General features: G+C 40.7%; 2 protein-coding genes and 1 long non-coding RNA gene across 4 annotated transcripts in view; 1 reads left to right on the top strand and 2 right to left on the bottom strand.

Moving 5' to 3' along the window:
• Positions 1-4,097: 4,097 nt before the first annotated feature.
• LOC128455064 (uncharacterized) overlaps positions 4,098-25,347 on the top strand; it is a 101,553-nt gene continuing 80,303 nt past the window's right edge. The window contains exon 1 of the long non-coding RNA XR_008341674.1: positions 4,098-4,253. This is a non-coding gene — a long non-coding RNA (uncharacterized LOC128455064). The remainder of the gene's footprint in view (positions 4,254-25,347) is intronic.
• On the bottom strand, positions 5,931-9,136 carry LOC128455063 (uncharacterized). The gene is made up of 6 exons (XM_053438694.1): positions 9,002-9,136; positions 8,185-8,220; positions 7,899-8,024; positions 6,538-7,146; positions 6,262-6,398; positions 5,931-5,977 (listed from the first exon to the last, which is right to left on the bottom strand). The coding sequence occupies exons 1-6, from the start codon at positions 9,057-9,059 to the stop codon at positions 5,975-5,977; spliced, it is 969 nt and encodes a 322-aa protein (XP_053294669.1). The 5' UTR covers positions 9,060-9,136; the 3' UTR covers positions 5,931-5,974.
• Positions 9,418-23,196, bottom strand: LOC128455062 (zonadhesin). Of its 2 annotated transcripts, XM_053438692.1 has the most exons (25): positions 22,906-23,196; positions 22,693-22,745; positions 22,507-22,581; positions 21,602-21,825; positions 21,423-21,495; positions 20,624-21,021; positions 19,299-19,863; positions 18,968-19,164; positions 18,483-18,872; positions 17,774-18,066; positions 16,685-16,950; positions 16,229-16,291; positions 15,792-15,929; positions 15,440-15,696; positions 15,215-15,299; positions 14,990-15,061; positions 14,696-14,830; positions 14,321-14,577; positions 14,121-14,205; positions 12,914-14,038; positions 12,458-12,666; positions 12,183-12,339; positions 11,693-12,093; positions 10,835-10,964; positions 9,418-9,925 (listed from the first exon to the last, which is right to left on the bottom strand). In XM_053438692.1, exons 1-25 carry the CDS (start codon positions 22,980-22,982, stop codon positions 9,783-9,785), a joined length of 5,868 nt encoding a protein of 1,955 aa, XP_053294667.1. In that variant the 5' UTR covers positions 22,983-23,196; the 3' UTR covers positions 9,418-9,782. The 2 variants fall into 2 exon arrangements, with proteins under 2 accessions (XP_053294667.1, XP_053294668.1); XM_053438693.1 differs by lacking the exon at positions 16,229-16,291.

Genomic DNA, 25,347 nt, shown 5'->3' with positions numbered 1-25,347 from the left:
GGAAACACGGAGAACTGTGGGTCAATGGCAGGCCGGAATCTCCTCCTGTGAGGCCCAATCAGGATCAATAACACTGGGGCCTTCGACATGCACACACCACAGGGAGCCAGGGATACCTCAACAGACATGATGGTGCGGACAACATGGACACCATGTGTGTGTGTGAGTGTGTGTGTGTGTGTGTACTTGGATAGATATCTTTGTGAAGACCATCTTGAGCTGTGACCTTACAGCGTGAGGTCATCTTAGGAAAGTGATGACACTTTCTGACCCACTTTCATTGTCGAGTGTCGATACTTGATTTTAGGGTTAGAATTTGATTTAGGTTAGGGTTAAAGCTAGGTAATGTGTTACCAGTGAGTTTCCTGATTAGGATAGAAGTAGGTTGTTAGTGTGTGTGTGTGTGTGTGTGTGTGTGTGTGTGTGTGTGTGTGTGTGTGTGTGTGAGAGAAAGAGAGAGATAGAGACAGAGAGAGGGAGGCTAGCAGAGTCAGTGTGTGTGTGTGTGAGAGATAGAGAGAGAGAGAGAGAGACAGATAGAGAGAAGCTCACAGTCAGTGTATGTGTGTGTGTATATGTGTGTGTTGTGTGTGTGTGTGTGTGAGAGAGAGAGAGAGAGAGAGAGAGAGAGAGAGAGAGAGAAGCTAGCAGTCAGTTTGTGTGCGTGTGTGAGAGAGAGAGAGAATATTGACATTGGATTGCCCATCAATTCAGTTAACCCACTGAACAAATTAAATTAGGATTATATTCTGCCAATTTTTAATAATTTATATTAGACTTATACATTTATAATAATGTATATTTAATAAACTGTGTTTGAAACCGGATGTCCCAGTCGTGATTTCATGTCTAGCGCTTTCCCTCTGAGGCACCGAGCGGCACTTTGAACAGAAGCTGAAGAACAAGCCTGGAGAAGACAACTTGCATGCACACAACAAATGATCCCGAATAAAACAAAAACGACGTCCTCACTCTCAAATTGGCTCTAATTGGATCCAAAGCTCCGTGCGATACAGCGACATTCCTGTGCCATTACATTGAAACTGATCTTTGGAGACGATCGGCTGCAGCAGGGACGCTTCCACCTCCCGGTGACCCCCTGCACGATCTAAGTTTACAAAGCTGCGGCGAAACGTGAACCCGGGACTCTCGCTCTCTCTCTCTCTCTCTCTCTGCAGAATCAACTTCAATTGCGCAGCGGGATCGTGCTGAGGAGCTTGCGGGGAACACACGCTTCTGATTTGCACCTGGCGTCGCTGCAGTGACCTCTGCGGTGGAAAGGGAGGACCTCTCAGATTAGCAGGTATACGGTGGGACCCACCCCTCGGATCATCATGCAAGAGAGAAAGAGTTTAGTTTTTTGGCATTAAAAAGCGGTTGTTTTTTTGCGCAATGAAAATCCGCGGGGTCAAAGGTGTGGACTCTAATTTGAACTATCCGCTCCTGGAGGTTATGCCGGTCCCTCAGGCCGTGTGGACCTGTTTCCTCTTCTTCCCTCTTAATTAAATTTCTGTCTCATCCTCCTCCCTTGAAGTGCTGGGGTCACCACGTGTAGATCCTCCACCTAACAACATTGCATTCATCCATTCGGATCAGTCTGCCCTCGAAACACTTATGCACATACTTCGGATTTGTAGCCAAGGCCTGAAGTCAGAGCCGATCTATTCCGTTTTTTTTCACACCAGACAACATCAAGCAGCTTCATCAGCAAATGAGGGAGCAGCATCAAAATAAGAGTGAAATAAAATAATAATAAGTACATAGACACATTCTGTGACAGGCTTGTTCATCTTTGCACATCTTATATTCATATTTTATGTTGATTGTTATATTCCTACCCACTTCATTACATTGTCTTTAAATTCAAACTGCAACTTTTCACGTTTTTCTCTTGTCATCTCTTGTATTTAGTCTCTTATATATAGGCTTATTCTTTGTTCTATTATATTTTTAACTTTACTTCTTATTCTACTTTATGGTTTGGCATTTACTGAGGTAGTATGTGCAGTCTTCAGTACATTTTAGGTTCATTGCATTCTATTTTGAGCTGTTGTAATTCCACTGCTGCTACTTAAAATTCCCAATTTGAAATCTATCTCTCTATCTACCTATCTACCTATCTATCTATCTATCTATCTATCTATCTATCTATCTATCTATCTACAGAACACTGGGAAGCAATTCTAAGTTGTTACAAGTTTGAAAGACTCAAAGTAATATTCTGTTTCATTTGGAAACAGCCTTACATACAGTTGAATTAAGAAATGTTTCTATATGAATATAAAACATCCTCTTAAAGAAAGTTTATAATAATGCATTAGATATCATAACATATCTCATATTCAAATGATTATCCTTTTCAATTATAATCATATGAGTTGCTTAGTACAATATTACATTTCAAAGTCTGTCTAGATGTAACACCACAAGGGCATCAAACAGACAGCCCGACCGGGTTGTAGTTTATTCTTCAGTAATTTTGTTTGTGATGCAGGACCTCGAATGAACATGAAGTTCCAGAAAGACTTTCCAAGTTGTTTTCCCCCAGTGCTGCAGAGACGTTCTCGAATAGTCTATGTCTGTTGGTGCATCTTTTGCTAGACTGTGCATAAACAATTATCTACATAAGAGAACAACACCTTAATAATGGATTGCTTTTGTGTGAAACTTGATAAAGTTTACTTGCAGATTTTTTGAACTTATAGTGGATAACAACTTTAAAATCACCTCTTCATTTTCCGCATAAATCGTGTTAAGTTGTTAAAATATGTGAAGAGAGCAGTGGGGCAATGTAAAGGTGCAGAGTGTTTACTATACGTCACTGAATTAAACCAATGTGTCACTGACTGTAACCTGTCCCTGAATCTGTTGATGAGCCTATGGAGCTGGAATCAGGCCTTTGGTTGGGAACTGTGGATGAGGTGCCACCTGCTGGTGAATATGTGACACTACTACAAACCAGATGTGTTTTGTTTGACTATTTATTGATGCTCCACATTCCTCGTTTTAGCAGTTTTATCTTAAGATATTATCTTTCAAAAATTTAATTTAATTTGAACTTAAATTAAAACTTCCTTTTTGAAATATGACGACTTTATTCTCACACTATTATGACTTTATTTTCACAATATTATTACTTTACCCTCATGATCTCCTATTATTTGATCACTTTATCGTGACAATTATAAATGTTTACTTATATGAAAATGTGTATGTGATTCTTGACCATATAGCTCAGCTCTTACTGTGAATGTCAGATATACATGGGCCCTTTATGATGTGAATCGAATATCTGTTGTTTAGATGTAATGCTCAAGTTTACTCAGTTCAACATTTTGTGCTTTATTGTTAGGCTGAATGGGACAGCGACAAACAATAAATCTGCAACAGTTCTGACCATCTATTCACCTTTTAATGTCAGCAATTTTTCAAGAAAAAAAAGGGCATACAATTATGACTTTAGTCTTAAAATATCAGATTTAATTGCAATTAAGTAGACCTTGTACAAAAAAGTTTTAATAAGGTGCAGGAGCTAAAGGTAAGCCAGTGTTCTAGCCTGATCCAGTGAGTAAGATTTAGATGAAAGGGAGTTTTTGGCAGAAAAACACAGGTGATGTTTTCATTGATGTTTTTTTTTTTAGAAAGACCCCTTTATTTTTTATTATTTTTAATGTACATCAAGAGCTGGTTCTCTCTACGGAGGCCACCATGTTTTTACAGGCCTGTTAACTGGACAAACTAACACCTTTTCAGTTTTTATGAAACTGACGGCTGCGACTGTTTCTCTTTCTTCTATATGAGGAAGTGGAGGGTGAGGTGACGGGTGCTCAGCTGCAACCTGCAACTTCACCACTAGATGCCACTAAATTCTACACCCTGAACCTTCAGGACTGTTGTTGAAATGGTAAAACTTGTAAGTTTCATAAAGTTTACTTCATGAAAAAAAATTAAAATCACATTAAAAAAATGTGTGAAACAGCGCCTCCCTACGTTTCAACGGCTGGATAATGTTATAGAGCGGGAGTGGTGAGGAAGGATATTGCACCCTCACGACAGTGGCGCCACCGGAGGCCAACAGGTGGAGTTTGTTTGTAATTAAGAAGAAACACGTGTTTACTCTTGTATGATTCTGCTGCTGCGACACAGTGGACACAGTCAGGATAAACCTCCTGTTGAAGAATGTTAAAGTGTTGAGCTCCATGATGGACACACGGTGGAGGAGGGACTGGGCCCAGTGGAACCAGTGGAACCACGTGAGTGACAACATCCTCTAGCTGCGTTTGGTGAATGTCTCTCTGCTGCGTCGTGTCTCTGTTTACATGACGTTCCACTTTTATATCACTGCCGAGGCTCAGCTGCTCGTTCACAGTGTGGAGGTATGTCTGTGTTGAGCAGGCTTAAGCTGTTGTTGCTCTCCACACATACAGACACACAAAGAGAATCACACTAGCACACACAGACTGACACAAGCGCACACAGATAAATACATACTCCCATAAGCACACACACAGACTCACCCAAGCACACACACACACACACACACACACACACACAGACTCACACTAGCACACACAGATAAATACAGACTCCCATAAGCACACACACAGACTCACCCAAGCACACACACACACACACACACATAGACTCACACAAGCACAAACAGTCTCACACGAGCACACACAGACTCACACAAGAACAGACAGACAGACAATCAACCATACACAGACTTACAGACACATACAGGCACACACAAGTTAAGACGGACACAACATACACGCACCCATCGCAGAAACTCTCACACTGACAAACAGACACGTACACTCACACCTACAGACAGGCAGTCACACACCTACACATGCCACCACAGGCACACTGACACACACACAACGTCATCAACCTTAAGAAGTAATCTTCCCGACTCTGTTGACTTTTTCTATCTCAAGCACATAAATAAGTATGTTAGTCTGTAAGTCTTGGAAACTTTTTAATACGGACATGAATCTGCATAGGTTTGAAGACTGAAATGCATAAGTCGTGTATGTCAGATGTGCAATGGTTCATATTGATGTGAATGAAACATCAGTTGTTTTAACGTCACGGTAAAGTTGATATTTTGCTTAGTTGTTAAGCTGAAAACCACTTTTTGTGTTGTTGTACAATACAAAAAATGATCTGCAGTAATTTTATTTGATCAATTAACTTCCCTGAGTGATGATCAAAGGGAAATTTCTCTCAATCTATATATATATATATATATTAGACATCTTTGGGTTTTAGGGGTTGGTCGTAAAAAAATGACCACACATATTCAACATTTTCTGACATTTTATTAAACAAAATAATCGGTCAAGAATATAATCAATAGATTGATTGATTGATTTGTTTTTTTTCTTCCACCACAGTGAAACAGTTCTTCTGATGTGATTTTGTTAACTTGTCCCTGAGGTTGTTTTACTCTGCACCTTCTCAGGAGAGGACCTTTGACTTGAACCAGCCCCAAATTGTTTCACTTATTTTCACTGACCTCTGTGGTTTAAATGGGCCATAACCACCACTGGCAGTATAATTATCCTTTTACTTACTCCCGTCCTTTAAATACCACGTAAAAGCCCCTCTTCAGTTGAACAGCACCACGTTACTTTGATTTCGGGTGCTCAGCCTTTCCTGACGTCATGTAGTGCAGATAGTGCTGAATAAATATGTGGAAAGTATATACAGGCATATGATGTGTTAGGTGAGTTTGATGGTTTTGATGCCCACGGTGCAGTCCTCACATTTCATCTGCAGAAAGATCTGGGTCAGAAGCTGTGATTGAAGAAACAACAGTCTTTAAAATGCGTTTTGTTTTATCAGTGTTAATAAAATATAATGAATCATATTAAAAGGTAGTTTGTACTTGCATTCGATAAAGCCTCTGAGATCACATCTTCGTTTTCTTCACTATGTGATAAAACAGAAGCTCTTAGGCGAACCGTCACTAAAAAAGTACAAATGAAGTGTTATTATTATCATCCTTCCCTTGTCGTCATTTTTACAGATTGAGTATTTGCTGGTGGTCCCTTTTTTTCTGCCACGTAGCCAAGCTGGCTTCTGTTGAGGGCGAGAAGTAATTTTTTGGTTCTTCTACTTTTTGCCCACCAGGAATCTGCTATGCAGACTCCGACAGTGCACTGCACATTTCTATAATTGTCAATGTGATTGCAATTATGACAACAAAAATTAGCCACTTTGGAGAATAAATACACCCTGCGTTTCACTTACTGCACCTTTATGTGAGCTGCTGGTCTTCTGGGAATCTGTGTCAATGGTGGAAATGTCAGATGTGCTTCCCTCTACTGGTGAAGATGTGACACTACTAGTTCCCAGAGTAGCACTGGTCTCTGACAGTGTTGTTCCTGCTGTGAGAACATAGACACACAAAAGGTTCGCTTCCATGTTAGAGGAAATTAGTCCCTGAGGATCATTGATTGATGCAAACAATAAGAAGAAAAACAATCTGTTGGTATAACAGTTTATGGATCCATCATAATGACCAACCTGTTGCTGTAGAGGCGGTGGATCCTGAAGGTGTGAGTCCATATGCAGGTGTAGGGTTACTGCTCGATGCCGCTGTGGTGACGTTTGTCTGTGTAGGCCATAGACTGTATATGTATGGTGTAGACGTGCTGCTGTTTGTTGTATAGTCTGATGTAGAAGCAGAGGTTGTAGATGAGGACGTGCTGCCATCTACTGGTGCAGATAAGCTACTGTTTGTTGTATTGGAGAGAGTGGGAGCAGGCGTCAGGGTGGTGCTGCTGTTGGTTGTGTTGTGTGCACTAGATGCTGAGGTTGTGCTCACACGTGCGGGTGTAGATGTTGTATCGGGTGAGGAGGCGGAAGAAGTCGTCACAGGGGCTGATAAAGTGGTGCTGTTATCTGCTGGTGTGGGTGTGGTGGTGTTGCTGGTTTGGCTGGTTGCTGTGGCAGCAGACTCTACGGAAGCTGAGGTGCTGCTCACATTCAGAAGTGCAGATGTTCTCCTTCTGCTTGTTGTCGTAGGAGCAGCTGCTGTTGAAGAGACAAGGGTTCTGAAGGGTGTGATGCTATTGGCCGTCATAGTGGTGCTTGTTGATGTGCGGAATCTGCTCGGGGGTATAGTGGCCGAAGCTGTAATCGAGAGGAAAGATCGACCCTTTCAAGCTCAATGCACTGCAAATTAAGGAAACGCATGCAACTAGAAAAAACACGCGCAAATTAAAAATAACAACTTCATCCATTTGACGACACATGCTCTGCAAAAAGTCACAACACATGCAAATACAGAAATGCGCTGCAAATTTCGCACAACAAATTGTTTCAAGGGCACCGAAGGAAGTGATAAACCTGACTGTAGTTCAATGCTTTGTGAAGTTCCATCACCACCGACATGTAGCAGACTTCAATAACCTCATCAAGCATAGAACTACAGCCATGTTCATCACATTTCTGGTGTCGTTTCTGTATTGTCATTGTCTCTGTCATTTTATTGATCTTTATTTTGCTCCTGGACATCCAGGATTTATCAATTTTACAATGACTCTTGTAGCCATAATAAGATCTTTCAAAGTATTGAAACATCTTATTAAAGTGTCGTCAAGGAAAACAAATCATGGGTGTAATGGTGGAGCTGAACTTTGCCAATTCCCCAAAATGTTTTAACCAAGGAAAACTCCAAATCATGTGTCCAGTTCATTTTCAACCTTTAAACATCGGTTATTATCAGTAAGACAAATATTTATGAAGTCCAGTAATTTATATTACTCCTGTTTCCCCCACAGTCTCAACACACATCTTCAAAATTAATTGTGAGCTCCTTCTGCCATAAAGTTTCATTAGTTTTAATTTTTCCTTTTTAAATGTTTGTCTTTACCGTCACTTACGTGTGCAGGTGGTGTTGTAGTCTGAACAGCAATCATTGAGTACTGAGCAGAAATCGTCACAGTAACACCCCCTGACACAGGCGTTGTTTCGACCAGAGCAGCACAGCACTGGTGGACCTGCACAGCCTGGAGCGCACACACACACACAACACAGCAGAGAAACCACAGACTCAGTACTGCATGTAGTGGTGGGTTCTTTTAAGATCAGTAATCAACTTAACATGGAGGCAGAATGTGTTGCACTGGAGAAGTGTAGGAACAGGACAGGTTGTGTTGAGGCTATTACCCGTTATTGTACCTGGAGTGGTTGCCCCGGATTGTGCTAGAACATTAAAAGGGACAGTGACGTGTCATTTCATTTGAATTCAGGAAAACCATTCATTGTGAACTTCCAGACAGTTACATCAACACTGTAGTTGGATAACAATGAATTCAGGTTCTTGATTTGATAAAACATTCATAAAAGGCAAGTACTTGTTTAGAGACACAATCTGTCACCAGTTTCTGTATGAACAATAACATAAATCCTGTATGCAATGACGTCTCATGAAGCAGGTTAGTGTTGTTATTCTTAGTATTACTTTATTATTCATATTATTATTGTTATAATTATTAGTGTTAATGGGTGGAGTTTTCCAACTGAGGTCGGTACAATTAGCAGCGATAAGTGACACACACAACACATAATATAAAAAAAGGTGGAGGCTGTTTAGTTGCTATCGCTCATAAACTGAGTTAGTGATTCAGCTAAATATAAAACTAAGAACCCAAGGACAATGACCGGGTTCAGTAGAGGCCTAATTTTTTTAATGAAAGCGGCACCACACTTGTGAGCATTGAATTATTTCTCATTATGCAATCCAATCTGTTTCTGAGTCATTTGGTATTTGAATTATTTAATCATTTTTACAAAAGGGGTCAAATAACAATAGTCAGATCATCGATGATAAAACTTTGGTTTGTTGCATCTTAACTATACTTGGGGTGCATCCTTAATATACATAATAGGTTTAGTCACGTTCTTTGGCGTTTAAAATTTGAAATTTGAAGATGCCGTCACCTGAATTTATTGAACTTTTGAGTGAAATAAATGTTTTACTCACCATCAGTGAGAGGTAACTCCACCATCAGGAGGAAGAAGCACAGTGCAAAGCAACCCATGACTGTGAGTGTGTTACCTCTGAGAGCAGGCAACGCTTAAATACATCTGACACCACAAGCACACTCGCTCACCCACAATGATCCCGTTGTCTCACAGAAGGAAGAGGAAAAAATACCTGCTCTTTATATCATGACATCATGTTACAGAAGTTGTCTATTATTTGAGTAATGATTTGTTTCTCTAGTTCCACTGGTTCACACTGTCTGACTTCAGATATGTCAGGAATGCTCTGGTGGCCCCAGCCGAAATGGCGAGACACAAGGTGACACATATAACCACAGGGCATTTTAATTGGAGCAGGGAAGAGAAAACCTACCATTGTGCCGTTATTGAAATTATGACTAAGTGCAAACACAATTCTCTATAATCATTTATTGCACATACAATGCTTCCATGTGTAGGCATACATTCTCATCATTCAAACACTGCATTGTACCATTTGTTCTTTGTTCAGGGGCCATTACTGAAAGATCTACACAGCTGTAAGAGCCTCACCTTTGAATACCTGTTATACTCTACCGTGACAGAAACAGCAACGTATGATATGTTGTCACTGATTTCTTGAAAGTGTGATGAAAAACATTTTAAAAATAGTAGTAAAAGAACATAGGCTTGACATCAGATTCTTGGAACAATGCAAATGTTAATAAAAGCAGACGCTGTAGGAAAGTGTTTATTCTTATCTTCTAAGGTTACAGATATTATCAACCTGGAGAGAATGTTTACACTCTCCAGCTCTCTCCGAACTCTCGAACACTCCTGGCCACGGTGCCGTCCGGCTTCATCCAGTCATTCCTCCTATGACTGTCAAAGTTCCCACACAGACCTCCTACTTTCCGTTTGTATATGTGTGGGAGAATGATCTCTGCAGGGAAAACACATCAACCGATCAAACTTATTTATATGCACCTTTCAAATTAATCAATTGCTGTTGCTGTTCAATGTGCTTTATAAGCGATTGACAAAATATTAAAAAGGGATTATGAGTTCAGAGACCAACGCACTCATATAATATAAAATAATGATAAGAAAGATACTTTAAAATAAATATTCTAGAAATAATATGTCATAATAAATCAAACCAGTGTTGATTCTAAAAAGCCATAAAATGAAACTACATGAAAGTCAGGCCGAATAGATTACAGTTTAAATTTACGTTAAATATCTAAAATTTCCGATCCCCTGGAAGGTTGTTCCATCGGAGCGTCACCAAATGTTTTTGTTCTGCTTCGGGGAACGGCTAAAAGAGAAGAACCAGAGAATCTGAGGGGCCACCCTGGTTCATAAACTCTGACAGGCAGTCCGGTGCAAGGCCATGTTGTGCTTTATAAAGTAATAGGAGGATTTTAAAATCACTCTTTAGCCGACTTGTGATTTTGGTAGACCAGAAAGGAGAGCATTGGAATAGTCTAGCCTGCTCCTTATGAAAGTGTGCATTAGTCTCTCTGGGGTTGCCCGGAGATTATTGCTTTATCAGGTTTGACAAGTATTGATGCTGTGATGTTCAAATTGCCTTGTTGTAGTTTTTCAGTAAGTATATTGCAAAGGATTTCTAGTCTAGATTTTCCCCATTTGCCTTCATGTATTCTACATTCTCTTTTTGGTATTTAAAATTTTTCGCAAAAACAACACAAAGCCAATATTATTCAAGTCCTCTCTCCCAGAAAACAACTGAAAACTTGACATGGAATTGGATAATAACATGTGATTTAAGGGTTTGCGATGAATTCTAAAATTTTCAGAACTGCTCATTCTGTTGGTGAAGATTAGTTACCTGCTGAGCTGCGTCCATTAAACTCCACTGAGAGGCCAAAGTCTGTCTTCAGGTAGATGCGAGATGAATGCTGCCGGATTTTTAAACCAGCGGTCGGGGAGACAGGCATTTTGGTTTTCTTTCCATCCACCTGCAGGGAGATCATGAGGGGGGATGGGTCAGCGGGAGATGTTCAAATAGAGCCATCTGAATATAACTAGCACTTGTATGATTATCTATATTGTGTGCAAGCGTTCAGAAAATCACATGTATTCCTTATTCCTTGTCTAACAGTGATGGAAGTAGAGGCAGGGGATATAAGTGGACTAGACAATGGATTACTCCGGGACAGCTCTAATATTTAGCCATGTTACCAGTGTGGCTCTAGTATTGTAAGGAACAGCATGATAGTCGGTTCAACACTTTCCAGATTGATATTAGAATTAATGCTATGAATTTCAATATGGATGTTCATGGTCTTCATTGAATATCTCTTCTTGAGTCTGCCGTTTCATTTATGATCAAATACCCGCAAACATATATAAATTATCACAAAATGGATTCCTTTTGAAATACGGGCGATCATATACACAATGCATATGTATGTTCATATAATACACACAGAAACGTGTTGAAACTACCAATAGGAAAATAACATAGCAGCATAATTCTGCACATAGCACGGCATCAGTTTCAACACTATAGTATCACCTTGAAGTTAAATAGGCCTAAGTGCTGCTTATTTCCCTCAGTATTTTCACAATTGTGTGTGGGCAGGCAGAAACAGGATATTATCCCACATACCAGATACTGTAACTGAGAAAATGATTTGGCAGCAGTATGTTGATGTGTTGTAAACAAATATCACTTGGTACTTACAACCAGCTCTTGATTCTTCCTTAACTCCACGGTGTGATTGTACACTACGATCTTAAGCTCTTGTAATCTGTGATGTTCCTTATCTTCCTCGCTATCATCATGATCTTTGCTTTCACTGCTGTCATTGTCAGCATCGTCTTCATCGCTGCCATCATCTTCATCCTGTTCATCCCTGACTCTGCGACTGTGGTTTTCTTCACTGCTACTGTCATCGTGATGCTCACTATCATCGCCATCATCTACTATGCGTTTATTGATGCCAATGATGTAGACGCCTGGAATGTCCTTTGGCAAGTTCTTGGTCCGGACCAGCACATACGAGTGCTCGCCCTCAAAGTCATACTTCAGTTTATCAAAGGTTCTGTACTCGGGGTCTCCATTTATAGTGCATTCACTGAAGCCTGTGGAATGAGTAAAGAGCAAATAATAAGTCGGTAAAGAAGATGTAACGTATTTAAGTTATGCAGTTAAATGTTTGCATATAAAACACCTGTAGATCTGCAGTAGTATTCGCCCTCGTCGTTTTGAAGGCAGATTGCGTTTCCATCACATTCGTCTTCGTCATCACAGTCAATCTTCCCTATGCCATCGTCTTTCTCACATTCACATTTCTGACTGCAGTGATCGGTGTACCACCTGTCATCGAACTGTCAAGAAAGAGAATGTACAGGTTGGACCTCAGTGTCCACATGCATTGCTCTCATAGTCTCATGTATATGAAACATGGGTGAGTCATGTGCTATTGGTGAAAACTTTCTCCCTCACATGATGTTTGTTGCCACTACTGTCCACGCAGCCACACTCTTGGATTGGGACACAACGCTGCTCTTTCGGCACAAAGCCGTCATCACATACACATCCTGGCACACAGCTGTCACTGTCACTGCAGCGTGGTGGGCCATTCAGGTGTCTGCAGGTTGGACTGCAGGCAGGGATGCAAGTGGTGTAATGACTGTTCTGTGGGCAAGATGGTGCTAGGTAGAGACAGAGAAGGAGAATATCCTTAGACACAACAGAATCACAAGAACACTATAGATCTACATAAGCAATGTATACTTTACTGTTAAGTTATTTACCACTTCATCTTCATTATAGGGTCACACGTGACTGTTGGCATTGTTACCTGACATGTGACATGTAAAGTAGCCTACACACTATGGGAAATTCTGTCCATGGTTTAATCTTATTCATTAAATAAGGGAATGCAGATGTCTTACTTACTTGGTACAGCTGTAGTTGGTGGTTTTGGTCGAGCAGTGGTTGTAGATTGTGGTGTAACTGTAGTCTGAGGTCTTTCAGTTGGTGGATGTGGTTTAAGGGTTGTGGTGGGTTGGATTCCAGCTGTTGTTGTGGGTTTTGGTCTCAGTGTTGTTGTGGATTGTGGTATAGCTGTTGTGGGTTGGGGTTTACCTGTGGTTGATTGTTGTGCTGTACTTGATGTGTGTGTTTCAGTTGGTGGTTGGGGTCTAGCTGTGGTTGGAGGTTGCAGTTTAGTTGTTGTTAATGGCTGTGGTAGAGTAGTGGTTGAAGTTTGTGGCTGCATTGTGGTTGGAGGTAGTGGCCTAGCTGAAGTGGTTTGAGTTTGTGGTTTCGCTGTGGTGGTTTGAGTTTGTGGTTTCACTGTAGTGGTTTGAGTTTCTGGTTTCGCTGTAGTGGTTTGAGTTTGTGGTTTCGCTGTAGTGGTTAGAGTTTGTGGTTTCAGTGTAGTGGTTTGAGTTTGATGTGTGCGTGTTGTTTGTGACTCAAGTAGAGTTGTGTTCTGAGGTTTTGGTGAAGTTGTTGTTGGAGGTTGTGGTTTAGCTGTAGTGGTTGAAGGATGTAAAGTGCTTTTTGTTTGTGACTCAGACGGAGCTGTTGTTGGTGGTTTTGGCTGCATTGTGGTTGGAGGCTGTGGTGGAACTGTGGTTGTTAGTTGAGGTATAACTGTTTGTGGTTGTGATGTAGCGGTTGGAGTTTGTGGTCTATTTGTTATTTGTGACTCTGTGGTTTGTGGTTGTGGTCTAGCTGTGGTTGTAGTCGTGGTTGAAGGCTGTGGTCTTGCTGTGGTTTCAGATACTGGCTGTTCTGGAGTTCCAACTTCTGGGTCTTCTGAGGTTTGTGGGTGTGTTCTAGCTGTGGTTTTTGGTCCAGTTGCAGCTGTTGTTGTTGGCCTTGATGTTATTGGTAGCCGTGGTCTTGTTGTTGTTGGAACATCAGGTCTTGTGGTCATTGGGACATCAGGATTTGAAGTTGTTGTGGTTGTTGTTGTAACTGTAGTTGTTGATGGTGGTTGTGGTTTTGATGACGTTTTTGTGGGTTGTTGTGTGGAAGGGACCTCAGGAGCAGGGGTTGTGGGTTTAGTCAAATCTGTATCAATTCAGAATCGAGTCAAACACTTTCAGTAAGTTTTACTGTTTAAGGACTACTTTGAATGTCAGGACAGAATCACCTGCACAGCGTCCACGATGAATTGATATATCATCTATGGCCACATCAGACTGATCAGTGGAACCTCTTCGCCCTTCAAAAATGATCTAACAGTTGATGCACAGGTTAATACTTATGTATTTTACAGCATACCCATGCGTTAGCAATTTTCTAACATTAGGCAGTTGAGGGAGTTAAACATGTTTTTAATAAGTAACTTGCCTGGAAAGTTTCAGTTGTAGTTAAGTCCACCTGAGCGAGGTGCCACATATTTCCTTGGTCATTCCTCTTCCACCAGACACCCTCAGCCAGTCGGTCTTGGAGCAGGTAAACATGGAGGCCCATTGTATGTGCTGAGCCATACATATGGTACCAGAACTGCAGACACTGAGGACCACTGTCAGAACACTCAGAGCTGAGGAGGCGAGCTGTATCTCCCCAAGTTGCACTGTTGGCCTCAATGTACAGGTAGTGACCATCTAGAATAGAGTTAAGAAGAAACCAAATTTCTCAGTGAAACTTGCCATGGTCAGAATAATCTTAACCACAGTTTATTATTGTCACCATTTAGATTGTAACAAAAATAAATTGTTTTACCACCAGTGTGGTCAGTAGAGGGCCCTGTCATCAGGGTGGGTGTGGTACCATTCTGCCAAGTCCAGTCAAAAACATCAGTAAGCAGCTGATTCCAGCTACAAAGATTGTTGTCAAAGCTACAGCCGAGGTTACAGACTGCAGGGAAACATAAGCAAAACATTTGCCTGAAGTAAGCATTGAGTCTCTTACACAACTTTTTTTAATTTATTGGACTAGACATTAATGTCAATTGGTAACCAAAATTCTGCTTTCCTGAAACCACTGGCCCATGAAGTATATCTTGCGCATGCTTACCTGGGTGGGATGGGAGGACTCCCACATTTGATGAAGGAAGCTCAGTTCCAGCAACCAGGCCAGGGAATCTGCCTAAAGTAAAAATGATTGACTTTTTTTTTTGATATCTCAAAACCTGAGATATCAGTTATTATAAATTGAGACCTTGATGTTTTAGCACCAAATGAAAAAATAATTAAGTAATGGTGCAATATATTAATCCTTTTCGTAAGAGGTTAATGTCACCTGAGCATGAGCCAAAGTGGATGGAAACATCATCTATGGCCACATCCGACCGTGCATCAGAGCCTCGGATTCCCTCTACGATTATCTGAAATGGGGTGTGACCATAAAATACTATTTTCCATAGTACACAATACAAATACTGGTTTTGGTAAAATGGGGTAGGAACTGTTGGCAAACAGTTATAACCAGTCTCTCATATAGTCACACATATATTGTCAGACTTACTTGGAAAGGACCAGAAACACGGATGTCAACATTTCCTGGATGCCATGTTGGTCCCTGGTTGTTCATCATGGACCACAGCTTGGTAGCTTTGTTGTCTTTGAGCAGGTAGATATTGATGGCCATTGCTCTGGCTGAACCAAACATATGATACCAGAAGTGCAGACAGAGTGGGCCATTGTAATGACACTTTGGACTCATCAGACGGGCTGAGTCTCCATGGAAGACACTGTCTCCCTCAATGTATATGTAGAAGCCAGCTGGAGAAACAAGACAAACGAACAATGAGCATGATGCATGGGCAACTAATGTCGCAACCCTACAGATGTAATAGTTTGTCCAGACACTGATTTACCTCCAGTGGTGTGGTCCTTGAGTGGCCCAGTTAGTTTTGAGGGGGTGGGTCCTGAATGTCTTGTCCAATCAAAACTGTCCTGTATGAGCTGCTCCCATCCACACAGATTTTTTTCAAAGTCACAATTCATAGGACAGACTATAAAAAAGCATCAAAACACAATGGATATTGTAAGTATTATGACCGTATCTACGATAAATTACAGTTTGAAAACTAAAATCTTGTTACAAATGAATTGTCTTCAAAACCATTATTTCACCCATTAATGTTATTATGAAATGAATTGTGCATGCAAGCATAGTCAAGTAGGAAAGCATATTCAAAAGTAATACTTGTTTTCAAACTTATATTTGTTTCTAATTCTAAATTGGATTATGATATTGATTTTCTTCCTGAATTAGTAACAGATAAGCCTTCCCAGTCCTATATGCTCTTACAAGTCTGATCTGGTGTTGGAGAGGTTGTGGTTGTTGGAGTGGTTGAAGTGGTTGGAGGCTCTGCTGAAATAGAAACAAAAAAAGCAAGCAAGCAAACAAGCAAGCCAGCAGGCAAAGAAAAATGAATTGTGTTGAATTGAGTCTACCATCCTTGTATTGTTCTTGCCCTAGGTAATATATGTTTGGCCTATTTAATATTTTTTCCAAACTTGTTTGTATCACAAACAAGACAAAAAAAAAGAAAGCAGATGCAAAGGTAGCAGATGCAATGGATAAGTTTGGCATTGTGATCAAAAAAGTGAAAAGCAGCAGCAATGCACAACATTTAACAGAATGAATTACTTTAAGATTAAGAACAGTTAAATATTTGTCATAAATTAAGAAATTAACGAATCAGACCCATTGTAAGTGCACACTCTCACATTAATGCTTTTGTTATTAACATATGTTACTGACCACAAGCTGTGTCTGTCTGCCAGAAGGGCAGCTCCACTCCAGCAACCTGGCATGCTGTTGCATAGGACTTGAGAGATTCACATAAGGTGTATTGGTCCCCATTTGTGGCACAATAGTCGTACACACAACTATTCAGGTAGATGTTTGGGTGAACAATTTCATGGCAGGGATTGAAGGTATCCCTCAGTAGTGTGTTACACTCATTGTAGGCATCATTCTCTTCATCATAATCACAGATTCTCGGGTCATTTGGATGGACAGTACACCTGGAGGGGAAAGTTTGAACAATGGAAAAGAGGTTTTGGAACATTTGGATTTATGGTGAATACTAAAATGTAAGGTGTGGTGTATTGGTAATAATGTTTGTGTTGTTAGTTTTTTAATATCTTGTTCGGCCAGTTTGTGTCAAGTCTAAACCCAATAAAATAACTTACAGCTATAGACTCACTCCTATGAAGATGCGGTGTGTTTCAGCATTTTCTATTTCAGCACAATGCAATTCAACACAATATGATACAATACAAAAGAATAGGATGGTATTCAATTTCATACACTACAGATATATGATTGTATGTCTTTGGTTCAGATGGGCAATCTTAAATGAACTAAAATATATATATTTCTCTGATACTACACCTCGCTAAGCATTTTGTTTATGCTGTTTAAAGTAAGGATGCATCCTAAACTCATCCCATCTCATGTTTTTGGTTCACACCTTTTTAAATGGGGCAATTGCACGATTAACGTTAATGCTGGATATACTGATGCAAATAGATGCATCTTGCAATTATTTTTCAACAGCCATGCAAGTGGCTCTGTTAGGCTCCGGTGGAGCTTTTAGCAGATATTAGTGTGCTAAAATGTTCACAATTACAATGCTTACATGCTGATGTTTAGCAGATATCATAATTTTCAGGTAGACTATCTTGCTGTTAGCGCTAAATACAAAGTAGAGCGAAGGTAAATGGGAAAACATTCAGCAGCGACTGCTGGTGTGGCTTTAAATCTGTGTATCTTAGTCTTTTTTTCCCTTTTGGAGTTATGTCATTGATTCAGTGTGCAGATACCCTGCAGTCTAAAATAACTCACTCATTCTGGTTTGGCACCCTCCAGCTGTCACCAAACTCAAATGGCTCTGTAACGTTTTGGCCTCCTGGGGTTATGAAGTCATCGTCCTGATATTCGGAGAAGGTGCCACACAGTCCACACAGCTCGTACTTGAAGCGCTCATCCACCTGCACAAACAGTCTGCTTTGCCCATCTACCAGTAGACGGAGGCCAAAGTCCGCCTCCAGAGCAATATAATTATTCTTCATGTAGACCCGCATTGAGCCGTAGGTTCCATCGGTTACATAGGGGAGTTGGACACGGCTGTTATTTACCTAGAGAGAGGAAAATCCATTAATTAGACTGATTTATTCTAGTGAGAACTGTTTGGTTTTAAATGGCAAACACATTAATATTGTTTTCCTACTGGGATGGTAAGTGCAATCAGTTAGCTTCCAAAGAGCTGTTCAGGGTAAAGTAAAGTGGGCGAGTTATTAGTTTGTGTATTCTTGTAAACCCCAGATGATAAACAAAATACTTCATTCATTGACACAGAGTAATAACTGACTCTATAAACATGGGTGTGTTGATACTAAGGTAATTTGTCACTAGCAATTATTAATCACCTCAGATAACACAGTGACCCAGTAAGTCGGCCACATGCAGGACATGAGATTCATTGACTGGAAGCTGTTCAGTATCACACTATTCATTTATGTATTTGTTATATGTAAAGTGTTGTCATACTTACAAGGACCTCTCCACTTTGATTAAGGGTGAGGGAAAAATCTTCCACCTGTAGAGTAACAGCCTCCAGCTTGGACCGGGTCAAGTTCTGAAGGGGAGGATGCATGTTGTGTCCAATAACAGTGAACTGGACCGAGCTTTCATCTCCGCATGTTGTAGTCAGAGTATAACTGCAGCCTCCTTGAAAGTCATAAGCCAACCTGTCAAAAGTGATGTAATGGGGATCGCCATACACCCTACAGGTGGCAGGTTTGAACGGGAAGCAGTCTTTGACCCCGTCCTCGACCTTACAAACCTCTGTGTCTGCACATTGCATTGAGGTGCACCACAGATAATTATTACCCATACATTCACACTGCTGCTCGCACTCTCCTTCCACAAATGTTGCTCCTTTCTGCAAAGAAAAGTTATACGTTATATAACGGATGGGAATAGGTGAATATTTCCTAAACAATATTTAGTTGTTTTTATTTTATCTAGCTTAGTTACCTTATAGTGTTTCCCACTGTTCCAGCACCCACAGTCCTCTGCTGGGACACACTTCCCCCCACTGAGTTTGAAGCCAGAGTCGCACTCGCATCGCTCCTCACAGCTTCCACAAGAGCCAGTTGAATCCAGACTGGAGCACACCTCTGGACAGCCATCAGCACATGAGTTATAATGGCTGTTCTCAGCACACTGAAGGGCTGAAGGGACACAAGAAAAGAGAGGGAACAGGACTGAGTATGACTTTAATCTCACTCTATTATTAGTCATTATTTGCCTCTGTTTCTCAACAGTTGCAAGAGAAATGAAACCAGGAAGCCAATAAGTAACATACGGCAGAATGTGGAGTTCCTCCACATTGGTACAGCGACTCCAGCCTCCTTGCAGATATCGCTGTAGACCTGTAATGTCTCACATAGCACTGCTGGGTCCCCATGAGCAGAGCACATGCCGACCATGCAGCCCCTGAAGTAACTCTCTGCCTCCAGAACGGATTGGCAGTCAGCAAAGGGCCCAGTGCTGGAGAGGAGGCCGCCGCAGTACAACTCACTAGTGTACTTGGCCTCCTCCTGTGGGTCACACTGATGAGGGACTAGAATAGTTTTACAGGAGGAGGTGCTCTGCCCAGTCTGCCAGCTCTGAGCCAAAGCCGTAGCATCTTGGGCGTTTGTACCATCAGGCTTGCGGAGGTCATCTTCCCTGATGTCGTTAAAGTTGCCACACAAGCCACAGGCCTCATCTGAATATGTGGATGGCAGAATAACATTAATAGCCCCAGTGCTGTCAAATGAAACGATCAGACCGAAACTGGTTCCCAGGACAACGGAAGCAGGGTTACTCTTGATGTTGACAGTGCCACTGCCGAGGCTCAGCGGAAGCTTCCTCCAGACCCCATTCACCTGAAGAAGAGGAGAAGTTTGAGTCTTCCTTACCCACTTTCATTAGCATATTGTATCCGACAGTTTGTATGAAATGCAGGAAACTCAAATCTTTGAGAATTGAGACAGCTCACGAGTGTGCTCGGGAGGTCAGGACACTGTGTCTTTTAACCTCTGCACTTTATGATTGTCAGTTTATCAGTAGAATCGACTGCAGATATGGGAACTGCATTATCAGTTATGGGAAATGCATTATCAGTTATGGGAACTTCATTATCTAGTACAATACTAAGCTCAACACTCATTTCAGCGTAATGACAAAGGGCCTCTAAACTGAAGTTGTATAAACAGTACTTATGAAGTACAGTTTTATGAAGGATTGGAATACTATTTGTTTTGTCGGGGGGGGGGGGGGGGAAGTGGCTTCTTTTATCCAGACATGTTAATTCAGTGTTTTAGCATGGTTTGCTCTTCAAATTAATGCCTCTTTTAGTTATTGTCCTCATATGTGTGATATGACAGAGATGAATAGCTTAGCTGAGTAAACCGGCAATAAAGAATTGGTGTGCCAAAAAGAGTTTATGGGCACAACTGTGTAGTTTCTAAAGCGGAAGGAAAAAACATTTAATGAGGTTGTTTGAATGTTTTTTCTTTTGTTTTTAACAAAAGTCAGACATAACTGGTGTGTCTCTGAGACAGCATGACATTTTAATCTGTGGGAAAGATACAATGGATCACAGTGAAAGTGCTAAATTCCTGCTTCCCTTTTAAAGTAACTCACCACGACCCGGTGCGTCTGTCTTTTCAATAGAGACACTCTGATGTTCCCTGTGTCCACATTGACCTGCTGAATGGCTGGCAGAGATGAGTTCCCGTTCTGCTCATTGACCACTTCCACACTGAACATGGGCATGGCCCCAGTGGGCGAGCAGGTCTTAGCCAGTATGTAGGTGCATGGGGCCATGAAGCGGAACAGCACTCCATCAAAAGTGCTGCAGTCTGTGTGACTGTGTATTGTGCACGTCCCAGTGGTGGAAATCCCTCTGGATCCTTCTCTATGAGGACCACAGATTTGGCCTTGTGGGCACGGAGAGGGAGAGCAGGAGAGCTGGCCCTCAGAGCAGAGGCAGCGGGTGGACTCATCCGTCCATAACTCTGTGTTAGATTCACACTGGGGTCCTGTGGGGCAATGACTGAGTAAACATCAGACCATCTGGTTCACAGTAATTGATTAGCAACATTAATGAATCTTTATTAATATTATTGGAATTTAACATATTTCCTTGATTATCTTAAGTTATCCAGTCTAATATTTCTGTTAGTGATCCGTTGATTCATGTTTTGTTGATTTAATCAAAAGCATAAAAATCACTATAATACAATATTTTACATCTTTAAACATTAGAAGGGTTATGTGGCATATGGGGATTTGCAGTTACGTTCATCTGACATTATGACTTCTATTGTGTGTGTTGAATACACATTGTAACCATGTATACTTTAATATAGTGTGATTCTTTCTAGCATCGGTATCAAAAGCAGACGCTAAGATGGCTATAGAGGAGTAAATGAATACATACCACATGAGCCTCTTCTTACACCTATCCTGTTAATTGTGATCCGTCCTTCCTTGGCCACTGCTTCAAGTACAACCTAATGTAAACAGATCATCTCTTTAAATATAAAGGATTTGAAATAATTGATTCACCATTCCAGTTCAATTATAGATGCTATGCAAATAACTATGTATTTTTTTTACCCGAGACTCCTGTTTCACGGTTTTCAGGGGGACAAATACTTGTATCCACGAATTTCTGTGGAGGACAGGAGAGGTCCAGAGTTCTTCCAGTCCGTCGCTGCTTTTCAGGAAAGCTCTTAGTTCAGACCCATTATTTGTGACTTGGTTCTGGTACCAAAACTCCAGACAGGCCTCGCCCTCCAGCCTCAGCGGACCACTCTCGAAAAAACTCACTGCAACATCCACTGGAAGTAAGGAGCTCAATAAGAAACTATCATACACTAGATGCTCTTGGAATATCTATAGATATTTAGCACGCTCAATGTAGTTTTTGTCCTTGCCACTAGTTTCTGAAGTACAAATACAATGACCTTCTAGTCATTGATGCTCCATTCTTGTCAAAAGCACATAATATAAATAGCAGAATATATTTTTAACTACACACTTGGAATGGGCTTCTATGTTATGTCATAATTTCAAGCCCCAAATGGGAAACTAAGCCTTTTCATTTGTTAGATTGTAATAAAATAAACAAGTACATCTGTTGGGGTGCAGTTATCATTAAATGCAAACTAGTTATTTGTGCTAAATTTGAGGCACAAGTGCAGGCCCTTTACGTTGATAGCCCCTGGGAGAACACCAGGCTATAAAAGATTATTAGTCTGCTTCAGATCAATTAGCGATATGCAGCGAAGCACAGCCACAGTCTGTCTGCAGATAAAAAAAGGAACTGTGGACTGATGTTACAAATCCTTTTTCAAAGGGAGGGACAGACGGAAAGGTCACAACGGTCAGGTAATCTCTCTCTGTCACACTGATCTCATATCTACACTGAACTGTAATCTGACGACTTTGAATCAACATTTTATTAAATTATTTTGATATTTAAATAATCAAAGACATTCAGTTCATTAAATGTTCTTTACCTCCTATTTGTTGGTTTCTCGTCCAGTCACAGATCTGGTTGTTCTCTCTGTCGTAGGAACATTGTGTAACATACTCTATGCAAGAAAACAGGGGGTTAAGATTGTATCTACGAATTTGGTCAGTTTATTTAAATTTAAATTTTTGGAAAAATGTAAGGATATGAGTGACTCTGTAAATCGTTATACCTGCATTTGTCCTCCACTCGGGTAAAGGAACCGATGTAAAGTTGTTTTCAGCTCTGACAAAGAAACAAGATTACCAACATTTTATTTGCTTCTAAAACATTCACGGCATAAATCTTTAAAAAATTTGTGAATGGTTCAAAAACATCTCATTAATTCTCCACAAGAGCAACAGAATATTACAAGATAAAATGTCAGCCAAAATGTAAGACCCACCTGCACAGAGTCCCCGTCTGAGAGAGGAAGAGTAAAGTCAACGTGACCAACAAATTTGTGTGGACTCCTCCGAGCATGGCTGATCCCTTGATGGCAGCCTCTCTGCTGATCGCCCGTTGCTAATACTCTCTGCCTTGCTGAGGAGTGATGACTGATGAGCAGTAACAGTCGTAGATGTTTTCTGTGGAAAGGCAGCGCACAGTATATGACCCTTTATCTGGCAGCACAGAGGCGTTGGCCCTCTTGTGTCCCTCTCTGGACCGAGTGGAGGGTTTCAGGCATTTATAACCCCTCCTCTCACCCCACCTAACCAGGTAACCTGTGTGTGGGTGGAGAACGAAAACTGAGGGAAGGGAAGACACGAAATGGACTGAAACTGAACTGTGGTATAGAGCTAATATTAGTGACGGGCAGCTGCTCACACATTTACAGCAAATAGTTATAGTGTTGCTAAGTCAGAAGACACTGAATAAGAGTAAATGAAGTGATGCATAAACAAATATTCTGATAAGTCAATATAGAACGAGAAAAGACAGACATAGCATTTTATTTTGCTGCTAATTATCATTTCCATTACACTCACACACACATCGGTAAGCATTTTTCATGATAAAAAGGCAGCAGTCTGTTGTGGTTTTAATTTCCATACACGGTCAGGCCATTTATTAAAAGCCTTTAATCCAAAAAGCGCACTTTGATGAAGAGATGGTGAAATTACTGTAACAGAAGTAAATGTTAACATTATAGCCCCAGAGAAACCAAATTATTATCAACAATGTAGCTTCTTTCATGTTTATTTAATGACATTACTCGTAATACAAAGGTATAAGATATAGTGTCTTCTGTTCTGAATATTAAAGCATGGATTCTGCTTGCTGTAACAAGAATGATTTACTTTGCAAGGACGGATTTAATCCTTTCTACTTATCACAGGTGAACAAAAAGATGGGCCATTAAAAAGAGCCAGCTTGTGCAATCTATCTTCCCTGAAACACCCACAGCAAGACATGTGTACATCGTGACCTGATAAGGTTGTTGTATAATAACAGACTTGAAGTAGTGTCTGTTTTATTATAAATTGTCCGTCAACTAGATAAAAGCACACAACTGAAGTAACATTCCTGTTGGTTCGTGTCAACAGAGACGGTGGCCCAAAACAAATATTGGAGCTCTTTTAAAGCTGTCCACACGGACAGAGGGTTCTTTGTTAGGGAGGGTAAAATACCTGATGCTTGTGTACGACAGGAATTTAAAAAGTCATAACTGTCGCCAGTTTGCAGACATGAATTTTCTTTTTTTGTGCCTGTTTGCATGAAGGTCACCATCCGAACTACATACATAATCAATGAGCTGTTTAAAAGACACCAGCCTAATTTCACAACAGACAATCGGTTAGATCAAGGCTTTATCTGGTTGTGAGTTGTCTAGGGTGTGTGATGAATGTCTCTGGACGCAAGTTAATCATAAATTGAGAAGTAGAGATCTGTGCTCAGACGGATATTTTAGAGGCTGTAACGTGAAGTAAAGCGGATGCATGGCTCCTCAATGTCTGCCAAAAATCTGTATTTACATTTAACCACACAATACTATGCAAGTAGAATTGCTGTTTTTCATTGAGTTAATGTTTTGTCATACTTGGTTACTTATTGCCTTTTCCTATTAACAGCATCACTACAGTTAAGTTTGAATTTCCAGTTACCCAATAAGGCAGATGGATAGTAATGGCTATCAAATGCTTCTATATTTAGCAGTTATGGCCATGACAATTACTGGGAAGGAGTCGTTGGTCTGTTGATAAGACCTTTCCTGGCCCTCTTATCATTTTATCAAGGTATATACCCATTTCTGAATACACCATCACTAAGCATCTTGGTAACAAAGACTGTCAACAATGTGGCAACCTTTCTGCCCCACCCAGAGGGGCGTGATGTAGTGATATCGTTCATAGGAACCACATCAATATACATTAGAATTGGGATCAATATAGAATTATGACATAATCATTGAGAAAACGCTGCTCTATTACATACCTATAGATCCATAAACCCATATATCATAGCTCCTGTATGTCTTCAGCCAACAAATAAAAGGGCTATTAATAATCAACCTCGCCCAAAGGCAGCAGGAGAAGGAGCAACAAGGGGCCAGGACCAAGTGCAAAGCAATATACTGTCGGCTTTCCCAAGGATCACTGTGGGCTGCACATGCCATGATCCATGACTAACCATTAATAAGCCAGTGTTTGCTATTTTGATCAACTCTTAGCTAGCTCTGCAGTGCTGTCAGTTAAAAATAGAACACCACAGTAAGGCAAAGGAATGTCAATTTTCAAAAAAAGAAAAAAGTAGTTTCAAGCAAAGGCTGTGACACAGTGTGTTCTGTCAAGGTGGGCAAATCTACCATTAAACATTGCCTAGTTCAGATGTTATCCATGCAAGTTTC

Source organism: Pleuronectes platessa, chromosome 13, assembly GCF_947347685.1.
Source record: "Pleuronectes platessa chromosome 13, fPlePla1.1, whole genome shotgun sequence".
NCBI lineage: Eukaryota > Metazoa > Chordata > Actinopteri > Pleuronectiformes > Pleuronectidae > Pleuronectes > Pleuronectes platessa.
Note: the sequence above shows the minus strand (reverse complement) of the source record. Positions and strands in the feature narration are given on the sequence as shown.